An 18,489-nucleotide genomic window follows, 5' to 3' on the forward strand; every position below is an offset into this window, starting at 1 on the left:
TGTTTAGAAGGAATAGTCATCAGGGGTGTCCTCTGGGGACCTGCTGCACCTCAGTTGTATAAGGCTTGTTCAGGCAAGAGGGGCTCTGTATAAGAGGACCCTTATTACCCTAGCTGCTCATGGTATCAAGATAGAACCCCCAAAATTAAATTCTCCAACTTTCAGTGTGATTCAAGTACTGTCTGGGAGTACTTACTCACACTCACTCAAAACGAGTGAGGAATGCTAGCCTTCCTGTTATTCTAATTGTATTTAGTTTCAGGGCTTAAGGAGTTGCGAAGCAGAATGTGTTTGTAGTGATGAAGAGGAAGGGGGGAAATTTGAAAAAAGTTTCCCTTCCGTATTCATAAAGGTTTTTCATGGCTTCCTGGTACCTTAAAGTCTATGAAACGGTTACAGAATGGTTCCTTAATAGGGCAAAGGAGGTATAACTTCTTATGTTATCAGAAAAATTGGGTGGCTGTGACATAATTGCTGAGTTGCATAACTTCCTCAACTCGAGTAAGGATGTGATCACATGCCATTATATGGGCATAGACATCGGAGAACTTAAACAATGTCAGGCCACTCACAAGGACTAACATCTCAATCCATAGAAATTCTCACCCCACCCAAACCACACACCCCCACTTTTTACCTTCTTCCTAAGATCCACAAACCCAATCGTCCTAGCCATCCTATAGTTGCTGGCTTCAGAGCACCCATCAAACATATATCTGCCTTAGTTGATAAACACCTCAAACCCTTAGTACAAAAACTCCCATCAGACATCAAACATACCAACCGTTTCCTAGATCGTCTGAAATTCGTGCTTGTCCCACTCCCACCACTACCTTTGCTTGTCACCATTGATGCCACCTCCCTCTATACCAAAATCCCCCATGTAATGGTCTGTCTGCTGCTGAACATTTCCTCAGTCAGCGCCCACCTGATTCCAAACCTGCAACATCCTTCCTACTCACCTTAATCAGCTTTATACTTACCAGCTACTACTTCATCTTTGAGGGGTAGACATACAAACAGATCAGGGATACAGCCATGGGAACCAGGATGGCTCCTTCCTACACCACCCTTTTCATGGCTCACTTGGAAGGGGCTTTCCTGGGATCCATATGTCTTCAGGGGCCTGGAATGTGTTATCAGCTACTTTGTCTGGGCCGTGACTTCCTAAAATCGTGCCCTGAAAGGAGATCCATTCTGTCTAAAATTTTGCCTATCACACCTAGAATAGCTTTCTGTCGCCCTCCCAGTCTCCACAGTATTCTTGTCAGGCCCTATGCTCCCTCAACATCCCATCTCCATACCATACGGCTCCTACCCCTGTGACTGTACCTGCTGCAAGACTTTCCCTATACAACCTCCAACACCACCTATAAGAGCCCTGTAACTGGCAAAACATACAATACTAAAGGCACCTGTGAAATGACACATCATATACCATCTGTTCTGTAAACACTGTTCAGCCTTCTACATCAGCATGACTACTGCCAAATTATCAGTTAGGATGAATGGACATAGGCAGAGGGTATATACTGGCAACTTGCAATATCCTGTTGCAGAGCATGCTCTACAACATGACATGCATGACCTCGGCACCTGTTTCACCATACACACCAACTGGATTCTTCCCCCAGATACCAGTTTCGTAGAACTCGGTAGGTGGGAACTAGCACTACAACATATCCTTGGTTCTCGCCACCCATCTCACTTTAATTTACATTAATTTCTTCCATCTCAGCTTTTCTTCACAGTAACTACTCTTTGTTTCACTCTGTTTAAGTTTTCTACATAGGTCATTGTCTTTCCTGTCTTTCACCAACCCTTCCCACCTTTGTACATACAATGCAGTTAGCTTCCCACTCTTATTAACTCATACACTTTGTTTTAGTAGTAATCTCTGTCTTGCATATTACCCTGTTTTCTACCTTTAAGCTCTCAGGTTTCAAATCTTGTCCAATGCAGTCCTCAACAATCAGTCTTCCCTTCTCATCTCGTATGGTAAGTCTCCCCTGACACACGGTTCTGGGTGATGTTCCCAAAATCTACACTTTCCTAGATCTCTCCAGTCGTTTTCCTTCACCCTTCTTCCTTCCCCTTCAGCCATTCTGCCTGAAGAAGGAGCCACTGGCTCTGAAAGCTTGCCACTCACAACAGTCGTTTGTGTGTGTTTTCTGCTGGCACTTGGTGAGTAGATTTTTTAAATCTATCCAATTAAATAATTTTATCAATAAATAATAGTTTTCATTGATATAAACAAGAATGAGAATCACAGGCAATAGTGGATGTGGAGCAGAGAACAAAAAGGAATAATGGAGAAATTGAGAACACAACCAGTTTCATTGTGACCTTCAGTTAACTGATGTGCTGCCTTAACACTGAGTTGCACTGGTGGGAAGTGTGGAAAGGCAGCAGATGAAACTGGGACACACTGTTTGTTGCCAGCAATATGCATTAATAGCTCTGGGAACCAATCTGTCTGGAGCCGAGATTGCCCTGCTTTTGCTGAGGAACACAAAATTCAGGAAATAAGTGACCAACTGAATCCCCTACGCAGAAGCTGAAAAGGATGTAAGGTGACAAGACAGCTGTGTTTGCCACTTCATATGCTTCTGTGGTGCAGAAAGCTGTTCCCAGTATAGATGCTTTGATGCAGACAACGTCCAGAGCACCATTATTTACCACCATCACCTGTACTTGCACCTATACATGCCAAAGCAAAGTGATTAAAAGCTTAGTGATCCAGGCAGCTACCATAGTAGAGACCAGCAACATTTTGCAGTAGGTATCGAGAAGAAATCCCAAAAGCAGAGTGCCTCTCAATGCCTCCTTTTCCATCATCCTTGATGTAAAAGTATCACTATATTCTGTAAAAGCTGTCCCAGGTGCCATTGTACATCATACTGACACTTCTGACTGATGAGGAAGACATCATGGATTCCAATGCCGCATCAGAGGATCCTGGCAGCCCCTCCACTGCCCCTAGCTCGACAGGTGCCTCACTATCCCTTTACAAGGACAGAGGTGAATCAAAACCACACTGCTGAAACGGGTCCGTTACTCAAGTGGAATATGAATGGCTACAGGCCTCATCTGGAGGAATTGAGACTTCTCAGTACAATGCAGACCTTTTTGCCTCTGTCTCTAAGAGACTCACTTTAAACGGACTGGAGGCTATCACAAGTACAGAAAAGATGACGTTACTGGTGACAGGGCAAAAGGTAGACGCATTTCACCCCTCACCTGTGCCCTTCACCACAGCACTACATTCACTCTTCTGATGGTGGCCCATGTTGCTGTCACAGTGTGATCTGTGTAAGTGCCACCACATGAGTGCATTGACAGTGAGGTCCTCATACATCTTCTTGATGAACAACCCTGTCCCTTGCCACTTTTAGAGGAATTTAATGCAAACATTGCTCTATGAGTTTCTAACACCACTTTCCCCAGGGGTCAGATACTTGATAATCTCTCATGAACTACAGACACCATATTAATCAACGTAGGTCAAGCTATGCAGTTTAGCACTGCTACGGGTTCGTCTACAGCCACAGACCTCTCCTTCTGCATGTGTGCCCTCACAGACACTTCTCAATGGGGAGTGGATGACCACAACCCTGTTGGGACTCATGTGCCTGATAGACCAGATCCTGAAGTGAAGCTGAAATGGCTATTCAGAAAGGCTAAGTGGGTGCTTTACAGCACCAATAGCAGCTGTACGAGAGCAGAAGTGTCTCATAACATTGCCAAGAGACATGGCTGAGACAATGGCTCAATCCTATAAGACCATTATGGTCAGTTCTAGCCAAGATACAGCTTTGTGTTGTTATCGGGAGACACAGAAGAAGATAGGTTTTGATTTATGTTCCATGAACACTGAGGAATACAGCCAGCTTTTCTCTGCATTGTCAGTAGCTTGTGATGCTATGCCCAGTCACGACCGGAGAATGTACAGCATGTTGAAACAGATAGACATGTGATTAAAGGAGGTCCTCTTCCAGCTCTTTAATGAAATCTGGGTGACAGAAGACTTTCCCAATGTGCGGAAATAATCGATTTTTATTCCAATTTTAAAACCAGGGAAGAAACAGACTAATCCTGGTAGTTCTTGTAGCATTAATCCGAGAGACTGTATAGGAAAGACACTGATGCATATGGTCAATTGTTGCCTAGTGTGGGGTCTTGAAGCCAGGCCCCTAATAAGTCACACCCGATGTGGGTTCAGGAATTATCACTCCACACTTGATAACCTGACCCTGCTTGAAGCAGCAATTGAACAAGCTTTCCTCTGTAAGCAACACCTTATTGGTATCTTCTTCGATTTAGAAAAAGACTATGACACTACCTGGAGGCATGGTATTTAATTGCAGCTCTATCAGTGAGGGTTCCGCAGGCATACTAAAGTCTTTCCTCTTCGACAGGTATTTTTGATACAAGGTTATGAATGTTCTGTCTGACCATTTTAAACTGAAACTGAAATGTGCCAAGGGGTTTAACATCCTTCAATGCATCAGTCATAGGTCTTGTTTGTTCCAACTTTATAAAATATTTGTGTGACCCCAGCTTGAATGTGGATGGCTGGTTTAGGGATCGCCAAGGCATTCATACCTCAAAATGCTGGTTGTAGTTCATCATGAGGGTATTAGGCTATCAACAGGGGCTTATTGTACAAGTTCTATTGCTAACCTGTGTGCAAAGGCTGGTGAGCCTCCACTGTCATTCAGTGTCTTCTCCTTTATGTGAGCCAAGCATACAGGGCTTTATCTGTTCCAAAATTACTAGCATCCTTCTCTTGTTATCCCCCTGCAGTTCTGGGGTTTAGAAGAGGCCCAAGGTATTCCTGCCTGTCGTAAGAGGTGACTAAAAGGAATCTCTCACGTTTTGGCCTTTGTGTGATGGCCCCTGCCTGGTTTGACCTCAGTCTTTCTAAATTTTTCTGAAGAGCGAGCCAGTTGGGGAAGGGCGCCTTACATGATGCATCGTATCCATCGTGCATTGAGATCTTTAGCCGTCTTCCTCGTTGTCGCAGACTTGTTAGCGCCTCATATCCAGCACGGTAGCTAGTCCGTTGTGGTGGGGCCGCCATGTACCCTGTTGGTTGTAGCCCCCTGACAACACAGCGAGCACTCTGCTGATGCCTGCACAGTTAACTCTCTGGGGCATCGGGATTCCCGGCAATGGCCATCCTGCCAGGTGGCCCTTGCTGAGGCTGGATGGTGCCCGTGAGGAGGGCCCCTGGTCGGAGTGGGTAACATCAGGGCGGATTACACACCATAAAGTGTAGTATGCCAACTCTTGGTGGTGGTCCACCACCAGCAGTCACTAAGTAGGCAAAGCCTAACTTCAGTGCTAAGAAATATGACCCCAAATCATTCCCCTCCCTGGCCACACCATGGGAGGAATGCCAGGCTAAAATGGCAATGAAGCTTATTTGCCCCGGTACCTCGTATTATGTTCGAGAGCTGATGGGGTATCCTTCATGTCCATGAAGCCTGAGTTTATTGTGGAGCATTTGGAGGACAAGTTTGGGGAGGTGGAGGGCTTGTCCAAAATGCGCTTTGGGTCAGTCTTGATAAAAACAGCATCCTCTGCCCAGTCTCAGGCATTGCTCACTTGTCACAAGTTGGGGGATGTTTCTGTTACCATCATGCCCCATAAAAGCTTAAATATGGTCCAGGGTATTATATTCCACAGGGACCTTGTTTTGCAGTCTGAGGACGAGCTGCTCGCCAATTCAGAGCAGCGAGGTGTTCATTTCGTCTGGCCAGTCCATTGGAGTCCGAGGGATAATCAGGTTGCCACCAGTGCCTTCATCTTGGCCTTCAAGGGTGACACATTGCCTGAGAGTGTCAAGGTGATGGTCTACTGCTGTGATGTCAAGCCATATATTCCTCCCCCAGTGTGGTGCCTTAAGTGCTGGAAGTTCGGCCATATGTCTTCCCGCTGTACTTCCAGCCTCACATATCGAGATTGTGGACGTCCATCACATCCCAATACTCCATGTGCCCCACCTCCCATCTGTGTCAACTGCAGAGAGCATCATTCACCTTGCTTGCCAGACTGCAGGATTTTACAGAAAGAGAGGAAAATCATGGAACATAAGACCCTTGACCGACTGCCCTACACTGAGGCCAAGATGAAATTTGAGCGTCTGCATCCTGTGGCTATGACCACCTCTTACGCTGCTGCTACGAGAACAGTTGTTGTCCCATCAATTCCTTGCATTCCTGTCGCCTCTCAGAACCAGGAGACTACACCTGCCTCCTTGATGGAGGTTGGATGTACCCAGCACATGGGATGGTATGAGACGCACAAGATGCTGTCATTCTTTTCCAAAGGCAGGAGAAGGAAATAATTTTCTACTGGATTCCAGGGCATATAGAGCTCTGGGGAAATGAACTTGCCGCTGTGGTTGCCATGGGAGCCTACTGTCTTCCAGCTCCTGCTCACTGTTCAGTACCCTGCAGACTGTTACCTCATTTGTGACCAAGAAGACCATGGGTTGACAGGAGGGTCAGTGGCAGGAAGTTAAGAATTGTAAACTCTGTTCTGTTAAGCCTTCAGTGTGACCTTGGCTTACCTTCTTCCAACTGCAACAAGCTGAAGTAGTAGTCCTTACAGGGTGTAGAGTACGACATTGCCCATTGATGCATGACTTTCTCTTACTTCGTAAGGAGCCATCAATGTGTCACAAAAATGGGACACAGCTGTTGATACAACATACTTAGATTTGATTTATGCGACCTTAGGGCTGACCTGGGTCTCCCACAGGAACTATCCTTCCTTTTAGTCATCTATTAGTTCTAGTAGTGAGGTGAGTGTGGTTCGTGTTTTAAGATTTTGTGTGATGTCTGGAATTCTTACCAAAATACTAGGTGTGAGATTTTAATGTGTCCTATGCTGGCACGATCATCCATTATTTCTAAGGAGTCATCCAGACACAGTCACCTGTCCCATTTTTAACTGTCTCTACTGGTATTTGATTTTTACTTAGTTATTCTGCTGTGTTTTATCTGATCATCATTGTTGAGATTAGGGTGCATCTGACTGGTTGAGTAGATTATGTGAAGCTTAAGAATGTTGTATCCATTATTATGTGTATTCTAATATTATTAAGAACAGTTAAGAGTATTTTGTCCATTTCATATTCTAAGATTTTATGAAAAATGTGTTGTAGACTATCTTGTAAATAAGGTATTACTCTACTGACAGCCAGTAATTTTCATAATACAGGTTACTTTCAAGCAAGGTTTGGGAACTGCGACAGTGACAGATGACCATATACGTGGGACACTTAGGGTAAGTATTTCACATTTACCTTTTTTTTCATTTGGTGAGGTTTGTAAATGATGTTTCTGGTTTCCTTTATACATGTAAGAAAAAAAAAGTTAAACATTAATCACAAAATAGGCAATCAAGAACAGTAGTGGCATAAAGTAACTTTACTTTCAAGAAATACATTGGTGAAATTTGATGTGATTGGACAAGATCTGACAAGGGCAAGTGCAAATGTTTACTTCGGTATGCAGGTAGGAAAAAGAAAATGAGTGTGAAACGTAATGAGACTAAAGTTTTAAAAATTACTCTAGCTCATTACTGACACCAGTGGAGGAGCTGATTAGACTTGATAATAGTCCTATTAAAACACAAAATTTGATCCAAAAATATGTAACATAGTGAAATTAGAGCTGAGATTTACAATTTTGCACATTGTTTCCACTGTTCCTTTTGGGAAATGGAATGACTTTCTCTCTGCCAATTACATGAGATGCACATATTCCAACTGTAATACACTAAAGAGCTAAAGAAACTGGTACACCTGCCTAATATCGTGTAGGGCCCCCACGAGGACACAGAAGTGCTGCAATACGATGTGGCATGGATTCAACTGCTGTCTGAAGTACTTGTGGAGGGAATCAACACCATGAATCATGCAGGGCTGTCCATAAATCTGAAAGAGTACGAGGGGGTGGAAATCACTTCTGAACAGTACATTGCAAGGCATCCCAGATAATGTTCATGTTTGGGGAGTTTGGTGACCAGCAGAAGTGTTTAAACTCAGAAGTGTGTTCCTGGAGCCACTCTGCAGCAATCCTGCATGTTTGGAGTATCACATTGTCTCACTGGAATTGCACAAGTTCATCAGAATGCACCATGGACATGAGTGGATGCAGGTGATCAAACAGGATGTTTAGGTATGTGTCACTTGTCACAGTTGTATCTAGACATATCAGGGGTCCCATATCACTCCAACTGCGCACACCCCACACAATTACAGAGCCTCCACCAGCGTGAACAGTTCGCCATTGACATTCAGGGTACATGGATTCCTAAGGTTGTCTCCATATCCTTACACATCCATCTGCTTGATACAATTTGAAATGAGACTCGTCTGACCAGGCAACATGTTTCCAGTCATCAACAGTCCAACGTCAGTGTTGATAGGTCCAGGAGAGGCATAAAGCTTTGTGTCATGCAGTCATCAAGAGTGAGCCTTTGGCTCCGAAAGCCCATATTGATGATGATTCGTTGAATGGTTCGCATGCTGACACTTGTTGATGGCCCAGCATTGAAATCTGCAGCAGTTCGCGAAAGGGTTGTACTTCTGTCACGTTGAATGATTCTTTTCAGTTGTTGGTCCTGTTCTCGCAGGATCTTTTTCCAGCTGCAGCAATGTCAGATTTGATGTTTTACAGGATTCCTGATATTCGTGGTACACTCATGAAGTGGTCATACAAGAAAATCCCCACTTCATCGCTACCCCGGAGATGCTGTGTCTCATCGCTTGTGCACCAACTAAAACACCATGTTCAAATTCACTTAAATCTTGATAACATGGCACTGTGGCAACAGTAACTGATCTAACAACTGTGATGCGAGAGATTTATAAAGTCTTGAATAGGCATTGCCGACCGCAGTGCTGTGTTCTGCCTGTTTATTATCTCTGTATCTGAATATGCACAACTATACCAATTTCTTTGGAACTTCAGTGTATATCTATGTGGATACATAATGTGTGTAAGCCTTAAGAGTCAGGAAATCATGTTCTGCACTTACAATAAAACTTTTGTCTTGACTAAAAATATTTATTATATTTATTTCTTACACATTTTGGCATTGCTCAAGGAACTGAATGTGAAAATGAAAAGCACACAATGAGAACCATATACATCACAAACAAAATACAGTCAGCAGAACTTGCACATACCAGAACACTGTTGATACAAAATATTGTGTCCAGCTTATTCTTTCTAAGTGTTAGTGTTGATTGCACATATGTGTCCATAAAACAATAAAGAAAACATCTCTGCCTGATGGTTCTAATTTACAATAGATGGCATTATGATGAAAGAAATACATTTTTCCACATTTACAAAAAACGGCAAGTAAATGACATTGTAAAATTTACACTTGTCATGTTTGTTTTTAATGTGGAAAAACAAGCATTCCTTTCACTACAGTGCCTTCTGCTGATTTACTGCACATTAGAGCCACCTTGTTGTGCTGTTTTCTTTGTTTCATTGCTGCTTGTGAGCCACTGTGCACTAATTCTTAGACAGAATAAGCTGTATCCAATACTCCGTATCAACATTATTCAGTAGGTGCAAGTTCTGACATTTGTATTATTACATTCAGTTTATAGTGTGGATGAGTTTCTCATTGTGTGATTCTCCTTTTACGTTCATTTCTTTTGGCAGTAGTGAAATGCTAAAAAGTGTAAGGAAGAAATAAAGTAACTTCTCACTGTTGCGGACGAGTTACTTCCGTATCTCGATGAATAAAAATGTTTCTAGTATTTATCCTACAATATATGTGTATCTTTGCATGCTATATAAAAAAAAAACTTGCTTTTATATCTTGGAACCGTTTATGAAATAGTAAGATTATTCTGCTTGTTGTGACCACAAAATTTCCAGTGCGAAGGCTCAGAAATCGGCACATCGCATTGCGTGTGATGGTCCTTCAAATGTAAAAATCAATAATTGAAGAATGAAATGAGATATGGCGCTGCTGAGAATTTTAAATCAAATTTCAGTATCTTATCTACGTTTCATACCCTGCAATATATGAGCTAAACTCAACCATATACAAAGTTTACGCAATATATATACACACTGCATATACTCACTAATGCCAACTGCAGCATATTGCAACACTTAAGGACTTAGCAAAAAAGTACTCATTGAAATTTGTAATAATGGTGCACCTTGTTGCATAAAATTTTGGGTGATGTTAGTAACTTGCTGCCATGATAATTTCACAGCAGCCTTTCGGCCATCTTCGTGTGTATATAGTGTATACCTCAAGGTGGTGAGGAGATTGCACACAGAAGTTAGTATAGGGAGGAAAAGGAGGTCTGGGAAGGAAAGGGGAGATAAAGAGGGAGATATTGAGGCAAAAAATGGAGATGGGTGGAAAAATAGGGGAGGGAATAGGTTGGGTAGGGTGTGTGTGTGTGTGTGTGTGTGTGTGTGTGTGTGTGTGTGTGTGTGTGCGTGTGCGCGTGCGTGCGTGGGTGTGTGGGCGCGCGCGCGCACACACACTAGTTTTGCTTGAGAAAGAGAAATACCTCCAAAGCTAGGGTAAATGCTGTTTTCTTTTGTGTGTTTCTATGTACCACACATCAGTTAGCTATAAGTGAGTGGTTGCTTTGCTTTTATTTTATGTATTATTCCATCTAGGAATTTCCATTGTAGATATCTAAAAAGAGTTTTAAGTATCACAATGTTTGCATTGTTGGTCACTGTCTTAAAACAGAAAAGAATCTCACAGGTGTGTACTGCAGCATTTGTATCTGAGGTATGGAGAACAAAATCCTTGGAAAGATTATCAGCTGTTAAATCACACGTCATAAAGTATTAGTCTTAAAAGTCACTTACAGTGTAGATCCCACTCTAATGTAGTGCGACAGACAGCTGTACAACAGTTATTCTAGCATTAGTGACATGTGAAGGTGATGTATGAGGGTAGGAACTTAAATAGTGGCAACTATTCATTCACAATTGATACAAAAGTTACATGTTTGCACCTGTTACTGTTCTTCAAAGTTGTCACCAGCATTGTGTGGAGCCCGTTCCCAGCGATGTGGAAGGCATAGCCTGTTGTGTTGATTTTGTGAATGGAGCGGTCTACTGCCTGTTGGATCTCTGGAACAATTCGGAAGCAAATGCCACGAAGTGGTTCCTTAATCTTCGGAATCAAATCAAAGTCGCAAGGACGTAAGTCTGGAGAATATGGTGGATGATACCGTACTTCCCAGTCCCATCAACCGAACAGAGCAGCCACAGCTTGCGCTGTATGCGCCCGTACATTGTCATACATAATGATGGGTGGGTTGCGTAGAAAGCGTTGCTGCTTCTTTCGAAAAGCTGGTGATGCTCCAAAAACGAACAGTAATATGACTTAAGTTCTTGTGACTTTGATTTGATTCCGAATATGAAGGAACCAGTTCATGGCATTCGCTTCAGAATTGTTACAGAGATTCGAGAGGCAGTAGACTGCTCCATATGCACCATCAACAGAACAGGCTCTGCTAACGGTATACCACGCCTTCCACATCGCTGGCAATGGTTCTACACAACACTGGTGATGAATTTGAAGGACAGTAACAGGTGCAACATGTAACTCTTTTGTATCGGTTGTGAATAAATAGTTGCCACTATTTAAGTTACAACCCTCGTATTTTGTTCTGGTAAATGCAGCATATTGTTTCGTCTCTGAGTGTATGAATATGACTATGTTAATTGCCTGACATCAGCTTAACATGTAGAGTGTAAAATTATTGTAGCATAGACCGTACAGTTCCAAACTATGATACTGTTAAGTATGCTCTGCAGTATTTCCTTTCATCATCCCTAAGAATCAGATAGCTTCACTGTATATGTCATGGAGCCTACAAGTCAGCAAGAGAGTTATATAACATTTGGATTTGTTAGTCTACTCAAATTTTCTTAGTGCTCTGAAATTGGACAGCAAATGTGTCCCTGCAGAATGAACCGCGCACAACATCCAGCAATTTTAGACTCAAGGAAAGGCATTTCCATTCTGCTGGATGGTAGTACTTGCAGAAATACAGGAAAACAACCTACCAAATTGCCAAGGAGAAAGTTCATTTCAGAATGAGTGGCCAAAAAGAGAGAATAATATATACTGATCACCGAAATAGGAATCCTTTTGAAACACTATTTATTCATGGAGTCTTAAAACAAGCAACACCTGGTTGTATGTTCGTTCTTTAATTATGATCATTTATAGAAATCATACAAAGATAGGTACATTATGCACTACTGACTTCAACAATAATATACAAAACTTTACATAATAATACAATGCACAAAATAACACTTAGTGATACCATTTTAAATTGATAAAATTATTTCCATTTAATGGGAGGTATGAAGTTTTCTTATTTTGCTTTTATTTTTGACCAACTGATTGCCAGGCTTGATAGGAGAGTGTTGAAGACACAGGTCAGGTTCAGCATCCAATGTATTGAAGTATTTTGTCTTCTTTGCTGCATGTGCTGTTATCCCATTTCACAAGAGTATATTCGGATCTCCGGGCGGGGACTACTCAGGAGGACGTCGTTATCAGGAGAAAGAAAACTGGCGTTCTACGGATCGGAGCGTGGAATGTCAGATCCCTTAATCGGGCAGGTAGGTTAGAAAATTTAAAAAGGGAAATGGATAGGTTGAAGTTAGATATAGTGGGAATTAGTGAAGTTCGGTGGCAGGAGGAACAAGACTTCTGGTCAGGTGACTACAGGGTTATAAACACAAAATCAAATAGGGGTAATGCAGGAGTAGGTTTAATAATGAATAGGAAAATAGGAATGCGGGTAAGCTACTACAAACAGCATAGTGAACGCATTATTGTGGCCAAGATAGATACGAAGCCCACACCTACTACAGTAATACAAGTTTATATGCCAACTAGCTCTGCAGATGACGAAGAAATTGAAGAAATGTATGATGAAATAAAAGAAATTATTCAGATTGTGAAGGGAGACGAAAATTTAATAGTCATGGGTGACTGGAATTCGAGTGTAGGAAAAGGGAGAGAAGGAAACATAGTAGGTGAATATGGATTGGGGGACAGAAATGAAAGAGGAAGCCGCCTGGTAGAATTTTGCACAGAGCACAACATAATCATAACTAACACTTGGTTTAAGAATCATGAAAGAAGGTTGTATACATGGAAGAACCCTGGAGATACTAAAAGGTATCAGATAGATTGTATAATGGTAAGACAGAGATTTAGGAACCAGGTTTTAAATTGTAAGACATTTCCAGGGGCAGATGTGGACTCTGACCACAATCTATTGGTTATGACCTGTAGATTAAAACTGAAGAAACTGCAAAAAGGTGGGAATTTAAGGAGATGGGACCTGGATAAACTAAAAGAACCAGAGGTTGTACAGAGATTCAGGGAGAGCATAAGGGAGCAATTGACAGGAATGGGGGAAATAAATACAGTAGAAGAAGAATGGGTAGCTTTGAGGGATGAAGTAGTGAAAGCAGCAGAGGATCAAGTAGGTAAAAAGACGAGGGCTAGTAGAAATCCTTGGGTGACAGAAGAAATACTGAATTTAATTGATGAAAGGAGAAAATATAAAAATGCAGTAAATGAAGCAGGCAGAAAGGAATACAAACGTCTCAAAAATGAGATCGACAGGAAGTGCAAAATGGCTAAGCAGGGATGGCTAGAGGACAAATGTAAGGATGTAGAGGCCTATCTCACTAGGGGTAAGATAGATACCGCCTACAGGAAAATTAAAGAGACCTTTGGAGATAAGAGAACGACTTGTATGAATATCAAGAGCTCAGATGGAAATCCAGTTCTAAGCAAAGAAGGGAAAGCAGAAAGGTGGAAGGAGTATATTGAGAGTCTATACAAGGGCGATGTACTTGAGGACAATATTATGGAAATGGAAGAGGATGTAGATGAAGATGAAATGGGAGATATGATACTGCGTGAAGAGTTTGACAGAGCACTGAAAGACCTGAGTCGAAACAAGGCCCCCGGAGTAGACAATATTCCATTGGAACTACTGACGGCCGTGGGAGAGCCAGTCCTGACAAAACTCTACCGTCTGGTGAGCAAGATGTATGAAACAGGCGAAATACCCACAGACTTCAAGAAGAATATAATAATTCCAATCCCAAAGAAAGCAGGTGTTGACAGATGTGAAAATTACCGAACTATCAGCTTAATAAGTCACAGCTGCAAAATACTAACACGAATTCTTTACAGACGAATGGAAAAACTAGTAGAAGCCAACCTCGACGAAGATTAGTTTGGATTCCGTAGAAACACTGGAACACGTGATGCAATACTGACCTTACGACTTATCTTAGAAGAAAGATTAAGGAAAGGCAAACCTACGTTTCTAGCATTTGTAGACTTAGAGAAAGCTTTTGACAATGTTGACTGGAATACTCTCTTTCAAATTCTAAAGATGGCAGGGGTAAAATACAGGGAGCGAAAGGCTATTTACAATTTGTACAGAAACCAGATGGCAGTTATAAGAGTCGAGGGACATGAAAGGGAAGCAGTGGTTGGGAAGGGAGTAAGACAGGGTTGTAGCCTCTCCCCGATGTTGTTCAATCTGTATATTGAGCAAGCAGTAAAGGAAACAAAAGAAAAATTCGGAGTAGGTATTAAAATTCATGGAGTAGAAATAAAAACTTTGAGGTTCGCCGATGACATTGTAATTCTGTCAGAGACAGCAAAGGACTTGGAAGATCAGTTGAATGGAATGGACAGAGTCTTGAAAGGAGGATATAAGATGAACATCAACAAAAGCAAAACAAGGATAATGGAATGTAGTCTAATTAAGTCAGGTGATGCTGAGTGAATTAGATTAGGAAATGAGGCACTTAAAGTAGTAAAGGAGTTTTGCTATTTGGGGAGCAAAATAACTGATGATGGTCGAAGTAGAGAGGATATAAAATGTAGGCTGGCAATGGCAAGGAAAGCGTTTCTGAAGAAGAGAAATTTGTTAACATCCAGTATTGATTTAAGTGTCAGGAAGTCATTTCTGAAAGTATTTGTATGGAGTGTAGCCATGTATGGAAGTGAAACATGGACGATAAATAGTTTGGACAAGAAGAGAATAGAAGCTTTTGAAATGTGGTGCTACAGAAGAATGCTGAAGATTAGATGGGTAGATCACATAACTAATGAGGAAGTATTGAATAGGATTGGGGAGAAGAGAAGTTTGTGGCACAACTTGACCAGAAGAAGGGATCGGTTGGTAGGACATGTTCTGAGGCATCAAGGGATCACCAATTTAGTATTGGAGGGGAGCGTGGAGGGTAAAAATCGTAGAGGGAGACCAAGAGATGAATACACTAAGCAGATTGAGAAGGATGTAGGTTGCAGTAGGTACTGGGAGATGAAAAAGCTTGCACAGGATAGAGTAGCATGGAGAGCTGCATCAAACCAGTCTCAGGACTGAAGACCACAACAACAACAATGTTGTTGGGAACCAGAGATGAACATACAGCCTGTGGTGTAGCAAGATGTGGATATTCATCATGAAGTCTGCACCAAAAATCAAGTAACATAGTTTTGAAAAGTAATTCCATGCTTGTATCTGATGTCATTTCTAAAGAGAATTCACATGCTTCATTTGACTTATTTTCTGCCGCCAGAAAATTTGGCACAAAATGATTCGGAAACCATGAATTCATTTTCAATTTTGTATTCTGCTCTTCACGAACACATATCTTGAAACATGCACACGTTATTGAGACATTGGACCAATTCTTCAAATATTTCATTTTCTAATTTTGCTGTCTAACAAACACGCCCAGTGTTCAGTTATCTCTCGCCAATGCAAACAGTCCAGAAATATAATTTTTCTCTCTTTTTTCCTTGTGAAGTTAGATTGAATGCATTATTTGTCTAAATATATCTGCCAAAAAAGCTACTATGAATAACTGAGTCACATCACTTAGACTTTTAATTTAAAGAAATGTCTGCCATAAAAATTTACAATTCAGTTCTTAGTTTGAATATCTTGTCAAGGTATTACCCAGAGATAACCTTGTAACCTCACTGTGGAGTAGTAGTGGCTTGTGTCTGCTCCCATAGTCTTCACACAACATTTAAAACAACAATCAGCAGTGAAAAGAGTGTGATTTGACTTAATAGATTATTTTTACTGCTTCATCAAGAACGAATTTTACATTTTTGTGAGTGCTTGTTTATGTGGGATACAATGGCTGGACCTATAGTTGGCACTTTGAGTGAATTCTTATTTGGATGTTGTACAGTTATCAGCAAGCTGGCCAGACTAGCAATATTAGTCAATTTATTAATTTGCAAGACGGACTTGTGTTGGGTTGAAATGGCACGGTAGAAAGACGCTTTGCAGATTGTTCCTCAAGCATACATTGTGTTATGTCGGCCACATATGGTTTTATTAAATTTTCAGTGATAGCTTGTGCTTCGCCCGCTTGTGCAAAGCAGTAATTTATCAAATAACGATGCCTCTTCGGTCTTTTCACTCACAATTTTGGTCACAGACTTCATAGTTTTTGTTTTACTTCTTAATCATTGCTCTTTGTTACATATGAAAGTTCTTCATTTTTGTCTTTGCAGTCAGTGTGTAATATTTCTAAATGTTGGAGCACCTTAGCAGGTGCCATGAAACTACATAATTGACAGTGAGATGAGCTGGTAGAATCAACAAATCTGAGATTGATGTAAGATTCATCATACTTTCTTTTTTCACATTTAGTGAGTCATTAGATATCTTACTTCTTGAAACCATGGAGCTTGATCTCCTTACATCACCTTCTTGAATCACACAGTCTCGATCAGAAATCTTTCAGTTTGATGTTGCATGTTTTGGGTGAATCACCTGTGAATCTTCAGGTCACACCTGTAAACAAATGCTCTCCTCCATCTCATAAAATTGACAGTTTAATGTTACAATATGACAAACGTAGAATAATATAGCCACAGTATAATGAATTTTAAGCTGTAGTCAATAAACGAATTAAGTATACTGTGATTTGTAAGTGATGTGCAGGTTTTCTTTGCCAAATTGAACTGTGCCTTGCAGTCACAAACTCGAGTAGGAACTGTACACTGTTTTGTGCAGTGTCACTCTACTCTGTTCTGTGCAGTGTTGGTTTGTACAGCCTTGAGTCATGAAGCATAGATAGCAAAGTTACAAAATCCCTCAAGGCAGTTTGAGTTGTTTGTGGATGAGAAACACACACACAGAGAGAGAGAGAGAGAGAGAGAGAGAGAGAGAGAGAATACAAGCTGTGACATCTTTTGTTTGTTGTTTTTATCATAGCATTATTGTAGATTTGTTATGTTATTTATTGTCTCGTTTTCTGCTGTTATGTACCGAGAGGAAAAATAACTTATAAAACCAACATTGATATAATATTTATAAGAGTTGTGAGCCTCAAGTGTGGCAAGACCTCATGTCATTTGTTCTTTATGCTGATATTTTAGTGGAGCCTCAGGGCTCTGTGCAGCACACTTTGAACATTGCTGATCTAGAGATACATGACCATGTCATCCAGTTAGAAGAGTACTTAGTATTTCACCATTCTCTTCCTTAATGCACACTCTGCAGGCCCTTATGAACTATTTTGCACCACAAAATAATTATTTTTATTCTATTTATGTCATTAGTCAGCCATCTAAAAAACCCATTTAACTTACAACCATTGTTGTAGTCTGTATATAAGCCAGACGTTTTTTCAGCAATGGACTGCTTGGCACCAGTTACTAATTTCTCATTGTGGAAAGTCTCAAACATCACTTCCGCTGTTCTGAAGATGCATGGGTGTTGTGCATTTTCCTGTTGCATGCCCATTTCAAGTCCTTCTTTGATGTTAATGTATTTGGTTTTGACGGATTCATTCATTTTTATATGGCCATGATTCCAAATCCTGTAATTTTTTATTTCAGACTGTATTTCTTGTTTCAATTTTTAAATAAATTACAGTTTAGTTATTTGGTCCCAGTATATTGTGTAAAATGTTCCTTCTTTCTCATTCCACTAGTAAATATGTCAGACATTCGGTTGAAATACATACATTGGTTATTTGACATAGCTGTGATGGTGAATTTTGGTATTTATAGAAAAGTTTCATTTTATATGTTTGAAGCAATTTGGAAAGCTATTTACATTTTTCTAGCACTTATTTACATTGCTTCTATCAGATACTGTTCATATGTCATATTTGTTCTGTGTATAGTGTTTGAGTGTGTTATATTGCCCCTGATATTTGACATTATTTCTTGTTTTCCTGAGGATATTTGCAAGTCATTTTGTTTTGCTACTTCTTTGAGTACATTTATTTGTTCTGTTGCGATTTCAAAATCTTCTGGGGTCATGGCTATATCATCTGCAAGAGCTAACAATTCTGTTTCTACACCATTCTTCTTAGTTTTTGGTGGGGTTCTTGTATTTTTTGCAATGTACAGCTGAAAAAGTGTGTCAGGAGCCCAGCTCCCTGT

The 18,489-nt window shown here is 40.9% G+C and overlaps 1 protein-coding gene across 2 annotated transcripts in view; it reads left to right on the top strand.

Annotated features, from left to right (window-relative positions):
* The window catches only part of LOC126467509 (AT-rich interactive domain-containing protein 4B-like), a 162,078-nt gene that overhangs the window by 13,992 nt on the left and 129,597 nt on the right, over nucleotides 1-18,489 (top strand). For both annotated transcript variants that reach the window (XM_050096468.1, XM_050096467.1), the window contains exon 3: nucleotides 7,231-7,296. In XM_050096468.1, coding sequence (XP_049952425.1) covers nucleotides 7,231-7,296 — 66 coding nt within the window. The remainder of the gene's footprint in view (nucleotides 1-7,230; nucleotides 7,297-18,489) is intronic.

This window comes from Schistocerca serialis, chromosome 1 (assembly GCF_023864345.2).
Source record: "Schistocerca serialis cubense isolate TAMUIC-IGC-003099 chromosome 1, iqSchSeri2.2, whole genome shotgun sequence".
NCBI lineage: Eukaryota > Metazoa > Arthropoda > Insecta > Orthoptera > Acrididae > Schistocerca > Schistocerca serialis.